We start from the raw sequence: 14,027 nt of genomic DNA, 5'->3' as shown, positions 1-14,027 counted from the left end.
AACTGAAAAAAAGTGAGTCGAGTTATTACTTGTCTTCTGTTCCTCTACAACGTGTTGGGTCCCGTATGTGTAAAACGTGCACTATGCTATGAAGCAAAAAATTTTTCCTATTGAGGAGATGCATGCAAGAACTCATTTATAAGTATTTGATTTTTATAGTTATGAAAGACCTTAATCATCTATAATCTTTTCCGTTTCTTGTTGGGAAACAAGAGAAAAGAGAGGTGAGCAAAATATTTCCGTTACCCATCAGTCGTTCTCCATCAAACGATTTAATTTCTTAGTAGCGCTTGTTAGTTACAACTGGGACTACATGTAGGATTTGGCCCTTTACATTTTTTTTCAAGAAGAAATTTATTTCAATGGTTGGGTGCTAATTCTGATTGGCACGTATGACAGCAATTAAAAGTAAAGAAAATACAGGAAAGTCTGTATGATGTATTCATTACAGAACGAAGATGTCATATTCTAAAAATTATGCAAATCGATCAAGCAGTTTTGTTTTTTTTTAACTAAGAAAATCAATATTTATAAATTTTTTGCAATTTTACTACTGAACTGCATTGAACATAAGGCTTATTTTTTACCTTTCAACTTTGATTTGAATTGTCCCCACTTTTTTATTTCATCAAATTTCATGATGGCAAATGAAAACATTACAACTCGCTTAGTTGTAAAATTAGATTTTTTTGATAAAAAAAACTATTAGATTGGCACAAAAGTTCTTGTAGAATTTTTAATTTTGATTTCAAATGATGTATTTTCAAATAAGTTTTCGTTATAATGTATACTATAATGTTTACTTTATATATCATTTTTCGCTATCTAATTGTTTAAATTACACTTGTTTTAAAACAATTATGTCTTCTTTTCAAACAGCTTGCGATATCAACGAAGCGTTTGGCCTAGGAACCACTACTGAATGCACAGCACAATGGTGGTTTAAGAAGTTTCGTGGTGGCAACAAGAGTCCTGAAGATGATGAGCATAGTGGTCAACCATCGGATGTTGACAATAACCAATTAAGAGCCTTAGTCGAAGCCAATCCACACACAACCATTTGAGAACACACAACCACTTGAGAAAGATTGGAAAGACAAAAAAACTTGATAAATGGGTGCTTCACGAATTGAATGACAATCAAAAGAAACGCCGTTATAAAGTGTCATCTTCCCTTCTTTTAGGCAACAAGAACGACCCGTTTTTTGATCAGGTTGTGACTTGTGACGAAAAGTAGGTTCTTTACAACAACCGGTGATGCTCAGCTCAGTGGTAAGACGCCAATGAAGCATCACGACACTTCCCGAAGTCAGAATTGCACCAGAAAAAGGTCATGCTGAGCGTTTGATGGTTTGCAACCAATCGCATCTGTTACAGTTTTTTTAATGCAGACGAAACCATTACAGTGGCAAAATTCTGTCAACAAATGGATGAAATACATACGAAACTTCAACAACACCCAGTATTAGTCAACAGGAAAGGCCCAATTCTCTTCCATGACAATGCCCGACCTCGCGTTATTAACCGACCCTAATTGGGCTACAAAACACTGCCTCATCCACCATACTCTCCAGACCTCTCACCTACCGACTACCACTTTTTCAAGCATCTTGATAACTTTCTGCATGAGAAATGCTTCAAAAACCTAAAGGATATCAAAACCGCCTTCAGTGATTTTATCGTCACCAGAACGCAAGATTTTTTTACATTACTGGCATAAATACATTTGTTTTGCATTGGCAAAAGTGTGTTGATTCTGATGGTGCTTATTTTAATCAATAAATTTTTGTTTGAGTCAAGATATATTCATCTGAATTTAAAAATTAAAAACTTCAAGAACTTTCTTGTCAACCTTATACTTGATCAAATTTTGTGATTAAATATGCGTGCGCTTACGCGTACAACATTAGCCACGATGCATAACATAAAGGATTACATTGCTTAATATCCGGAAAACTACTTATTTGCGGAAAACTTTAAATTCGATATTCGTTTTTAGCACACCTGAACACCCCTAGAAAAGAGGTTTTTAAAGTAGGTTTTCTACCAGGCCAAAATTACCCATTTAAAAAAAACAAAAACTTCTTTATTTATTTATTCTTTCCTTCCAGAAAAAAAAAATTGTTTTATTTTATTTATTTATTATTTTCCTTTGCTTTTCCGGTTATTTTTGATAACAATAAAAAAAAAAAAAAAAAGATTAGCTATGCATTATCTTGTAATTTCATTATGCCGTTCCCACTCCCACCCCGTTTCTGCACGCTGCATAAAAAAATATAGCTTGTCACGTTACATTGCGACATGAAACATGTGGAAAAGTATGTTTGCAATATCGTAAAAACTAGTTGCCGACCTCAATTTTAAGTGCGATATTCGTTTTCAGCACACATGAAAACCCGAGAAAACAAGTTATTGAAGGTAGGTTGTGTGTTGGTCTACTAGGCCACATTTATCAAAAATTAATACCAAAAAGATTTAAATTAAATTTTTCGTTATTTTATGTTTCTAATGTAATTTCCCTGCCCACCCAATTGTTAGATGAAAGTACAGAATAATTTTCTCCTCCCTCCACTCTCCCCTCAATATTTGAATTCGTTACGTTTTGCCGCCCCTCTCCTCCCCAAATCACCAAACTTGAAAAAATGCTAGTGATGGCATGTCTCGTTGAACACTAGGTGGCCAAAAAGTGGGTGCTCATTTTACGCTAAATTTATATAGAAAAGTGATTCCCCACTAAAATGTTGAATTTTTATTTGAAATTTTTTTTTTGTTCATATTAGTATACGTTTAAACGTATTACCCCCCCCCCCTGTAGATCTTCATTTATTTTAGGGGTTAAAAAACGCTGGGTCACATCGTAAAAATTTACCAAAAATATTAAAAAAAAAAAAAAGTTTATAAACATTTTATTATAATTTTGTTATAAAGTTCAAATAGAGTAGAGTTGAATAAAACTTCTATTTTTATATTTGCATTAAAAAAAAAAAAAAAAAGATACATTATATACAGTTTTGATCATCCCTACCTAAAAATTGGTCTGATGTCACTTCCGCCGAATGACTTTGCAAACAAAGAAGTGCGATGCTTAACTAAAGCCTAATAAATTGTATACGTTTTCAGAGTCCTAAATTCTCTTTTCATTTTATGCTTATTTTCTTATTGAAATCTATTCATCTTCCATGCAATAGCAACATAAACGCCAAGATTTGTTTACGAAACCAATAGAAAAAAAAAAGAACACGTGTTCGTCGGGAGCGCTTGCGCTTGTTGACTAACACGGTGTTAACGAAGTAGTAAATGTTTTTAAATTGATCCTATTTACTTTGCCTCCCCACGAGGGCAGAGTTAGACACCAAGGTCGTATTTAAACGTGGAAAAAGGAACAAAAATTAAAATTGTCTCAGTCGTGAAGGATCTCTCCATTAACCGAGAACAAACAATTGCAGTGTAGCATCAGAACAGATACTACACTTTGATCTTGGCGGTTAAAATAAATAAAGAAAACGGCGGAGCTGAACGAGAATCATCTCCCCCCCCCCCTATAATTTTATAGTAGGCTTTAGTACGTATAGTTTTCGAAAGTCGTTCTTAATATGGGGAGGTTGGGAGTGTTTATACTAAGCCGGGTTAAGTCGTAAAAAAAAAAAAAAAAAAAAAATACCAACTTCAAAACACCGATTAAAATTATAAGGGGAGGGGATGATTCTCGTTCAGGTCCGCCAGCAAAACATTTTGTTTTTTAAATTATTTCCGAAAGAAGAAAAAAAAATCATAAAGAAAACAAAAGAGACATTTTCGTCATAAAATTGATCGAAAAGATAAAAATGATGAAAAATTACAAGAGAGCAACAAATTAATATATATTCTTTCGACACGAAAAATTAAATGAATAAAATGTACAACAGTATCTCTCTTTATTATTTATATAAAATCAAAACTAATCGTGGTCATCGTACGCACCAATTCGTCTTTTCCAACTGTCAAGATAGATGTGTAAGCTTCCAAATAAACACGTTTGGCACCCTTGACAACTTCTAAACCTTTAACAGTTATATCCTTGGCATCACCAAGTCCAAGACCGACCAAGTAGAACATTATTAAAATATGTTTTGCTGTTGAGTAGAAATTAATTCACGTTCAGCGCAATATCACTATATTCAAATCTAGTAAATGTAAACACGTGGTCAAGGGAGATCACTCTCCAGACAAAGGTGTATTTCTGGCACAGAGTTGCCAGATTGGCCTTTTAAAGGCCAAATTTTGCGAATTTGGCCTTTTTTCAAAAAAGTAGTTTAGTCTTCAATATTGTATTTGGTCTTGGCTTTAGCTTCAATTTTGCTTTTTTCTAATTATTTTAAAAATATTTATTTGTTAGTAATTATTAAAGATAACTTAATGATTAATTTTTTTAAAAAGTTTGGTCTCCAAAGTTCTAATTATGTTATTAACTTGTAAAGATATGCCATAAAAGACATTATTGTCAAAGAAGATTGAATTTTTTGTTTCAAAGTAACAAATAATTGAAAATTAACTATAAATTACACCTATTAAGTGTAATTATTCCAAAGTTAATTCCTAATTAAATATTTGTGAATAACTTTTCAATCTATCGATCCGGTAAATATCTCACTGCTGATGCTAGTCTCTATCTATATAAGAGCCAGGTATGTCCAAGGATGGAATACTGTTGCCACATCTGGGCAGGAGCTGCTAGAAAGGACTTGTCCTGCCTTGATAGAGTTCAAAATAGACTTCGTAGCCTCGTAGGTGATGTCCTTTTCTCCTCCTTGCAACCTCTATCTCACAGAAGAGATGTTGCGAGTTTGTCTCTGATGTATCGTTATTTTCATGGAAAGTGTTCGACTGAGCTTCAATCTATGGTCCCCCCTCGCCAAACTTTCACAAGAAAGACTCGTCTAGCTGTAAACACTATCAATAATTCCCCCCACTCTTTATCTGTGCCTAAACCTAAATGTAGATTCCATGAACAAAGCTTCTGTGCACGCCTGTGGAATTGTCTTCCGTTTTCCTGCTTTCCGGCTGACTACAATATGGTTGTGTTCAAGTCTAACGTAAATAAGTTCTTGATGAGCCGTTCCATATAAGTTATCAAATTTACCAAATTTTCATTACTAATGATTACTATATTGTCCAATTTCTACTGTACACTCTTTAACCCTTATCCTTGAGTGACCTCTTGGCCTTGATAATGTGGTGATGCCTATGTAAAAAAAAAAAAAAAAATTGAGATTGTCTCGTTTTGATTTCAAATATTCTCATAAAATTTAATCCACATGGTGCTTATCTAAAATGTCAGTCTTTTTTATTTGCAGCAAAAATTGACAATAAATTGACAATAACAACAAAGCCAAAATTGTTTAGGGGATTGAGAACGGGTTGATAATCATAACATATTTTGTCTTACAATTTTTCTAAGCTTACTTTAAACTAATTGATTAACTGAATACCGCATTCACTCTATGGGCCTAATCCTACTTACATATGTTAAAAATTAATGTTATATTAAAAAAAATGACATATAAGATAGAGAGGGACAAATTAAAATCAAAAAGAAACAAATCAAATGAGATAAGGGACAGGTTAGTAAAGCCCTCCAACAACATTCTAAGTGTAGTCTGCTCATTATTTTCAAGGTTGTTTTAAAAAACTGAAAACAAGCAGATCAATCTCTAAATTGGAGTGAGAACTAGTGAAAGATAAAACAAAAATAGGGATGGAGAATAAGCAATGGTTGTGATCCTCAAAATAAAGTTTTTTTTCTTAATAAAGTACTTGAACTTACATATCCAGTTTTCGTACTTAAGTGCTGTGAATGTTCTGACGTCATTACTCAGCTAGACTTGTATGTAGTGGTGTTAGGCAAAGCCTAAAATAAAAATACTAAGTTTTTCCTTTCACTGAAAAAATAAGCCATTACTATTTGGAAGATAAACAAGTTCCTTGCATCAGATTTTAATCATAAAGCATCCAATATCTCCTACATTGCCATTTAATCTGTAAGTTGTTAAATAAATCCTTAAATAAATCAATATAGTTTTGTAAATGTACAAAATGTACTTAGAGGTGGTGTATATTACATGCATAGATTATTCTAAATATTTTTTCTCAAATATTTTCCTCATGGTTCTTTTCTTCTAAAACAAAGTTGATTTGAATTAATTTGTCGATTTGTAGCAATTTATTATAAACTGCTGTTTGAATTTTATTCATAAATAATTGAAAATAGTCGACGATTGTTATGTGAAATAGGAAAAGGGTGTAGGAAGCAAATAGTAAACAACGCCCTCTCCCATGTCAAGAATGAGTTTTTTCATAATATTACTATTCAGAAAGCCATTCTTATTATGGAAAGGAAGGCTGTTTTAAAACTATTCTGTGCTTTCCCTCTATCAAAGTATGTTGATATTTTTTATGCTAATTATAAAAATTTGGTCCGTTATTAGATGAAAATATTTATTTGCACAAAATATAAAATTACATGATGAACAAATTAGACACACGGCCATCCAAAAGTGTAGGGATAATGGGTGTCATTGGTCATCCTTGGTCTCAAATACTTAAAATTGTCTATTTTACTCTTAACTAGAAATAACTCACTTACCACAATACCACATTCACTTCAGGGGTTTTCCTACTTAAGATAAACCCACATTTGAAAAAGATTTATTGAATTACTAGCTGACCGCTCGGCGTTGCCTGGTCATACAATACACTTAAACATGATATTTTAATTTATGCACATTGCGTATGTATTATTATAGACTATCCTACTTCTAAAACTAGAAATATCTCAGTCACCACAATACCACATTCATTTCAGGGGTTTTCCTATTTAAGATAAATCCAAATTTGAAAATATTTTATTGAATTATTTACAGTAATGATATTTCATTGGCGAGGGAATCGGGAATAACAAAAAGCAACAAAAATTGGTTAGTAAGTCCCCCCCCCAAAAAAAAACCTTTTCTAAATAATAAATCATCCATTGTTTTTCAGTTTGCCTTAAACAAGCAGGTCAATCTCTAAGTGGGAGTGGGATCTAAGAAAGAGGTGGAGGAGTTGAGGAGTGGGTAGAGTCCTTCCAAGATGAGGTCACATTGAAGATAAAGGCTAAGGATAAAAAAGAAATAAAATTGGGAAGTGGGAATCTTGGAGTTTTTTTTATTACCAGGAAGAGGGGGAACTTATTAACTCGACTAGTTAAGAGTCTAGAAGCTTAAAAAACTTACCCAAAGGGCTGGGGTCCGGAAGGACCCTGAACTGTGTGCGCCATGCTTAGACAGGAAACACGTACTTGTAATTGTCTTCTCTTCTTCCACAAAAGCTTGCCACTCTTATCCACCGTCTTTTAAACTCCAAGAAATGTAATCTTTTCCTATCACATCTGATCTTGACCTTCAGCTGGTGCTTGAAGAACGCGATCAGGTCCGGATCAGCAAAAGAGTCAATTCCTTGGTCCAATCTCAGGCGCCACGTCCATAACACCATCTATACTACAGCTAAGATTGCGAGAAACGCCACCCTTTTCTTCCTGTCCCACGGCAGGTTGACGTTGTTGATATTGTAAGAAAGTTTAGCGGGTGAGGATGCTTGGGATCGATAAACAAGATACATATTATTATTATTATTATTATTATTATTATTATTATTATTATTGTAACAATAACGGCATATTTATAGATTAACACTTTAAACTAAATACCCTCACCTCAAAAGAAAATCTAGATTCTAATTTTTAGGTGATCACATGTAAACACTTTGAAAACTTTGGCAGAAAGAAAGAAATTATTTCAGAATTTAGAGTTGGAGATCAGTTTTGTACATAAATCTAACATCAAAGGATCATTATTCCGGCTCATTCGAACCAATTAGGGGTTTTTACTAATTTTTTAATATTAACTACAAGCCTGTCTGACAAGGTCGTAAAACCATGTATAATCACTTTTTAAAAAACAATAGCCACCCTCCAAAATACACAGAATTTATCTTCTATAGAAAAAATATTTGGTTAACTGCTCTAATGGCTCGGAAGTAGGAGCTCATTTTACATTAAATGTATGTGTGGAACTGATCTTCAGTGTAGACAATGCATCAAAAGGCAAACGTCATTCCGACTGACGCAGAAATGGCTCTGCGCAACTGAACTCAAATCGAGGCCCGTATTCATTTGCATACGTGCAAACCTTATTTGGTATAAAAGACAGTGAATTTTCTTATGTTAGTAGTATGTTTTTTTAACAGCCAGAGAGCATGTCGTATGTCATTCGTTTCAGAAGAAGGAGAGGAGGAAGAAGTAAGAGACAACCAAACAAAAAACGCAAACACATTCCCCTCCATATTCTCAAAGAAATAGTTTTATATTTCAATTCTTTATAATAACCAAATGTTTATCAGTATTTCTTTTTGTTTTTTTAATTTCATTTTTAAACATTTTTCCAGTGTTTTTTTGTAAATACCGCATTCTTATGTAATTATCAGTGCTTTTGTTTTGTTTTTTCGACAATTTGCAATTATAAATTTATAATAAGAAAATATTATTATATCTTTGCACCCCATACTAATTCACCGAAAAAAGAAAAAAAATATGATTCTCTAATTTTTAAGCAATTACATATAAACAACCTTAAAAATTCGGTGGTAAAAATAAAATAAAACAACAAAAAATCATATATATTATTATTTAATTGGAATTCATTGTTGAGATGAGTATTATTTATTAATTGCAGACTATCATCCTCATCGTTTTTAGTTGTTGTTTCACAACGTTTCGGCCAACTATTCCTCTGGCCTTCTTCAGGTGGAAACCGGGGCAGAATAGAAACTCCGAATCTCCCAACTACATTCTCAGCAATTACTGCCTTCCATAGTTGTTGTCTCTTAAATAACATATATACCATTCGGTACAAACCCGACCATAGAAGATCATATAATGAATAAACATGGATTTATAAAACCCAAAAATCCAACCTTGATCGCCCCTCAGTTGATAGAGACGTTGAATCTCTACAGTTCCAGGTGAGAATTTTCTGAAGATAGCGGTTTCAATCCTACCCAAAGCCAGCCAGAGGCTTACTTGGCCAAAAACGTGGTGAGACGACAACAATTATGGAAGGCAGTAATTGTTGAGGTTGCAGTTAGGAGATTCGGAATTCCTATCACATTGCGCTTACCACCTCACGAAGACCAGAGGAATAGTTGGCCGAAATATCATGAAACAACAACTAAGAAAGATGAGGATAATAATCCACAATAAATAAATTAATAAACAAAAATCAGTTGTGCATAAAATTATCTTGCATTTGGACCAGACAGTGTTTTAATAACACGTAACCAAGTGTTCGACTGAGCTTCAATCTATGGTCCCCCCTCGCCAAACTTTCACAAGAAAGACTCGTCTAGCTGTAAACACTATCAATAATTCCCCCCACTTTTTATCTGTGCCTAAACCTAAACGTAGATTCCATGAACAAAGCTTTTTTATTAGAACTGCACGCCTGTGGAATTGTCTTCCGTTTTCCTGCTTTCCGGCTGACTACAATATGGTTGTCTTCAAGTCTAACGTAAATAAGTTCTTGATGAGCCGTTCCATATAAGTTATCAAATTTACCAAATTTTCATTACTAATTATTATTATATTGTCGAATTTCTACTGTACACTCTTTAACCCTTATCCTTGAGTGGCCTCTTGGCCTTGATAATGTGTTGATACCTATGAAAAAAAAAAAAAAAGAAAAAGTCGAATGTGAACAAGTTCTAATTGAATCGTCCCCCTAAGTAATCCAAGTTACAAAATTCCCACTGTTTACTATGCTAAAATCACAATGACTAATGTATACCTATTAACCCTTATCCTCGAGTGGCCTCTGGGCCCTGATAAGTGGTGACACCCATGTAAAAAAAAAAAAAAAAAAAAAAAAACAATTTTGTTTGTTATAAATTTCGGTCATGTTCCTGATCAAACTTTAGTATAAAATATGTCATTGTTAGGTCATAAAAACATGTCTCCTTCCTATTACTGACCTTAAGTTTAGATGGTAATATGGAAAATTTACCAGTCATACTTAGGATTGGTGGTCAAAATTTAGTTGACCTAATTTAGCTAATCTCCTTAAAAATTTAGAATGGCCGGAAATTCAATTAACAAGTGCAACTAACCATCTCCCCACTTTAAATTCTAAAATAATTGTTTGTTTGTTTTTTTCAGTGTGTATATGCATAATCTCCTAAAAAAATGTATCTCGCGCTTTTGTAGAGTATTTTTAACTGCTTTTTAATTTGACAAAGTTCTAAATTATTCCCCTTTATGCAAGAATTTGATAAACTTATTGCGATTTTTTTCATCTATGTTTTTAACTTGTGCCAAAACTGAATAGTACAATAAAGCGTTAATTCAGAGACCAGACAACGAACAAAATCAGAGCGGTGTCAACAAAATAAAAAGTAAAACTTGTTCCAGCATTGTAAATCTTATAATATAAACGATGAACTCTCTAAGAGGCTCATATTGAAGTTTAAAAACATAGGTACAAAAAGAAATGTGAACATTTCAAAAGATCTGATACAAAGAACTGTAATAAGAATATTAACTTTGTTTACCATAATTTACCATTAAAAAAAAACAACATTAAACTTTGAGGGTCTATATTAAATTTGGAAATGAGATTCATAACCTGCGATCCTATGGCCCTTAGTCTTATGTTATAAATAAAGAATCTTCTAATAAATAAATAAATCGTATTTACTTCATTTTTTTTTTTTTTTTTGTCAAGAAAAAAAATGTAAAAGAATCGTTTTTCTATAATTTTTCCAATTCTGATACCACAAAAATTTCTGATTTTTCTGATTCCTGATTCTGATTAATTACCCCAACTCTAATATGAACACTCTGAAAAAGTTACGCAAAAAAAAAAAAAATGCAATTTTTTTTTTTTTTTTTTTTTACACAGTGATCACCACTTATCAAGGCCCGGAAGCCACTCAGGGATAAGGGTTATTGCAAGTACATTACGTTAGTGAGGAGATTTGCTGAAATGTTTACTTAAGGGGGCGGTTCATTAGGAATTTGTTAAGATTGGACTTGAAGACATCCAAGTTGTAGTCCGGAGGGAAGCAGGCAGACGGAACAGAGTTCCACAGGCGTGCAGTTCTAAGAAAGAAGCTTTGTTCATGGAATCTGCGTTTTGATTTAGGCACAGATATAGAGTGGGGGATATTTTTCACAGTGGATTCAGCTAGACGGGTGTTTTTCGTGAAAGATTGGCGTGGGGGGACCAGAGATTGGAGTTCAGACGAGCATCTGCCATGGAAATAACGATAAAACAAGGACAGGCTCGCAACGTCTCTTCTGTGGGAGAGAGGTTGCAGGGTAGAGAAAAGGGCATCCCCCACTAAGCCACAAAGTCTATTTTGTACTCTGTCAAGGCAGGATAGGCTGTTTTTAGCAGCTCCTGCCCAGATATGGCAACAGTATTCCATCCTTGGACGTACTTGGCTTTCATATAGATAGAGAATTGCATCAGTAGTGAGATATCTTCTGGAGCGGTAGAAGGATCCCACCATCTTTCCAGCGACCTTGGCAACAGACTGGATGTACGTGTTCCATTTCAGATCAGGAATAAAGGTCAAACCCAGAAGCTTGTCAAAACACGGGGCCTCACCCAGACGAGAGCCATCCATCACAATTGATGCCAGATGGGGATCAGAGCGTTGATGATGTAAGGATAGCAGTTTGGTTTTGGATGCATTAAAGGTAACCAGCCACAACTTCCCCCACTGAACCATGCGCTCGAGATCAGAGGAGAGAGAATCAGAGAGAACTTTGTCATTTACAGCCTTTGATGTGTTGCCGTAGATGGTCTTGTCATCAGCATAGATGTCAACGAATGATTTAAGTATGTGTTTAGGGAGGTCATTGATGTAGATCAGGAAGAGAGTTGGGCCCAGGGTTGACCCCTGAGGGACTCCAGCATTTATATTGCAGGCCTCCGATTTTTGCCCATCTACCACTACTCTTATGAGCCTATCAGAGAGAAATGATTTAATGATTGAGAAAACATTTCCAGTTATACCGTAGCTGGAAATCTTGTGAAGTAGACCCTTATGCCATACCTTGTCGAAGGCCTTTGATATGTCGAGAGCAATTGCCCTAGAAAGGAAGCCTTTGTCAAGAGATTCACTAATCCTGTGGGATATAACCGTCAGCACATCTGCGGTAGATCTTGCAGAGCGGAAACCATATTGTGTGTCACTAAGAAGGTTATTCCTGCTGAGGTGGTTGACTATTTCTCTATTTAATATGGATTCCAGCAACTTACTCATAACACACAGGAGACTTATTGGTCTGTATTGAGAGGGAGATGACTTATCACCTGAATTCTTAAATACAGGGCAAACTGATGAGGTCTTCCAGGGAGTCGGAAAGCACTTCTCCTTAAGGCAGCGCTTAAATAGTTTCGTAAGTATGGGAGCAAGTTCTGGTTGAAGCTTTTTTAACACTATAATTGGGATGCCATCAGGGCCAGTTGCTTTACTGGAATCTAGGTTCTTTATTAGCTTGGCGACCTCATGCACGGATATTTGTATGTTACCTAGCTTGTTCTGTGTTATAGGAGGAAATATGGGGAGTTGATGGCCTTCGTCGCATAGGGTAGAATTAGCTGCAAAGTTCTTTGCAAATAGTTTGGCCTTGTCTGACGCTGACGAGATGACCTCTGGTCCATTGATAATGGTTGGGATAGAACGCACACTTCTGTTCAGGATCCTATTTGTTATTTGCCAAAACTGGTGGGAACCAAGCCGCTGATCAGCTACCTTGGATTTAACAGACTGGGCATATAGCGCTCTTGCATTTTTTATTACTGTTTTACAGTGGTTGCTGGCAGACCTAAAAGCAGCTTTAGTCTCAGTGCATCTATTACGTTGGTAGCTATGGAAAAAGTGATTTCTGTGCGCGATAGCAGCAGCACATTCTGGGGAGAACCATGGCTGGCTGTTAGGTTTTTGTTGGAATTTTTTAGATGGTATGAATTGGTCTATGCCTGCAATTAACCATTCGGTCAGATCTGATACTATAGAGGAAACATCCTTTTTAAACATGGAGTGCAGAGGTAAATCAGATATGAATGTACGGAAGCTATCCCAGTCGGCCATAGAGTATCGATTATTATTTTAGAATTTAGATTGAGGGATCAGTTTCGCATATAAGTTTAATGTAACATAATCGATTACTACGATACTGATGATTGCAACGTCTTGTCAGACGAGTGCCACTCCCTCAGACATTTAAAATCCATGAGCCCAAATACCTGAGGGAGTATCTATACAAAGATGATGTTACAGAGTCTTAGCTTTGTACGACAGCTAAGTCTCTCTCTCGGTTCAAAATGTTGAGATCCAGCAACAAGCAAGAGCAAGATAGCCAGCAACAAATTAAACTGCATTAATGCGGGTACTGGTCTTCCGCTTTATGGTTTTTTAAATCAGAGATTTGCTTCTCCTAGAAAAGTTGCCTTCACCAGGGCTTATGGGAGCCCTCTCCACCCCAATACACATATACACACACACACAAATATACACGGTGCTAGTTGGCCGTTGACCAAGAAAAAGAGTTCATTCGCCCTTTGGAAGGTCTTGTTTTTAATCCTTCATGGAGACTAGTCGCCCTCCTCACCAAACAAGTCTGGTGGGGGAACCAGTTTAGTCACCGGTGACCCGACCATGAGGCATACTACGATACTATCCCATTTATTACTGTACACACAATAACCCTTATCCCTGAGTGGCTTTCGGGCCTTAATAAGTGGTGACCACCATGTAAAAAAAAAAAAACATGATCTCTCACTTTCCGGCCATATAACGTTTGAATAACATCTAATCATTCTAGTCCTAAGATGCAAGGTATTTGAAGGGCGAGGGACACCTGAACTTAAGGTTAATGATAAATTAAGAGAGGGATTTGTTGCCACCTAGACTTAAAGTTTGTGGTAAGGCTAATGGAGGTTTTGTTT

The 14,027-nt window shown here is 35.2% G+C and overlaps 1 protein-coding gene across 4 annotated transcripts in view; it reads right to left on the bottom strand.

Moving 5' to 3' along the window:
• Positions 1 to 14,027, bottom strand: part of LOC145269813 (diphthine methyl ester synthase-like) — a 902,043-nt gene that overhangs the window by 787,218 nt on the left and 100,798 nt on the right. Inside the window, exon 1 of one of the 4 annotated variants that reach the window (XM_080125530.1) lies at positions 3,961 to 4,201. The exons of the other annotated variants lie outside the window; for them this stretch is intronic. Within the exon in view, the coding sequence (XP_079981656.1) occupies positions 3,961 to 4,095 (135 nt within the window). The 5' untranslated portion in view covers positions 4,096 to 4,201. Of the gene's footprint in view, positions 1 to 3,960; positions 4,202 to 14,027 lie in introns of those variants that run through there. 4 annotated transcript variants of the gene reach the window in all.

Source organism: Euprymna scolopes, chromosome 4, assembly GCF_053919585.1.
Source record: "Euprymna scolopes isolate OS-2025 chromosome 4, ASM5391958v1, whole genome shotgun sequence".
Classification (NCBI taxonomy): domain Eukaryota; kingdom Metazoa; phylum Mollusca; class Cephalopoda; order Sepiida; family Sepiolidae; genus Euprymna; species Euprymna scolopes.
Note: the sequence above shows the minus strand (reverse complement) of the source record. Positions and strands in the feature narration are given on the sequence as shown.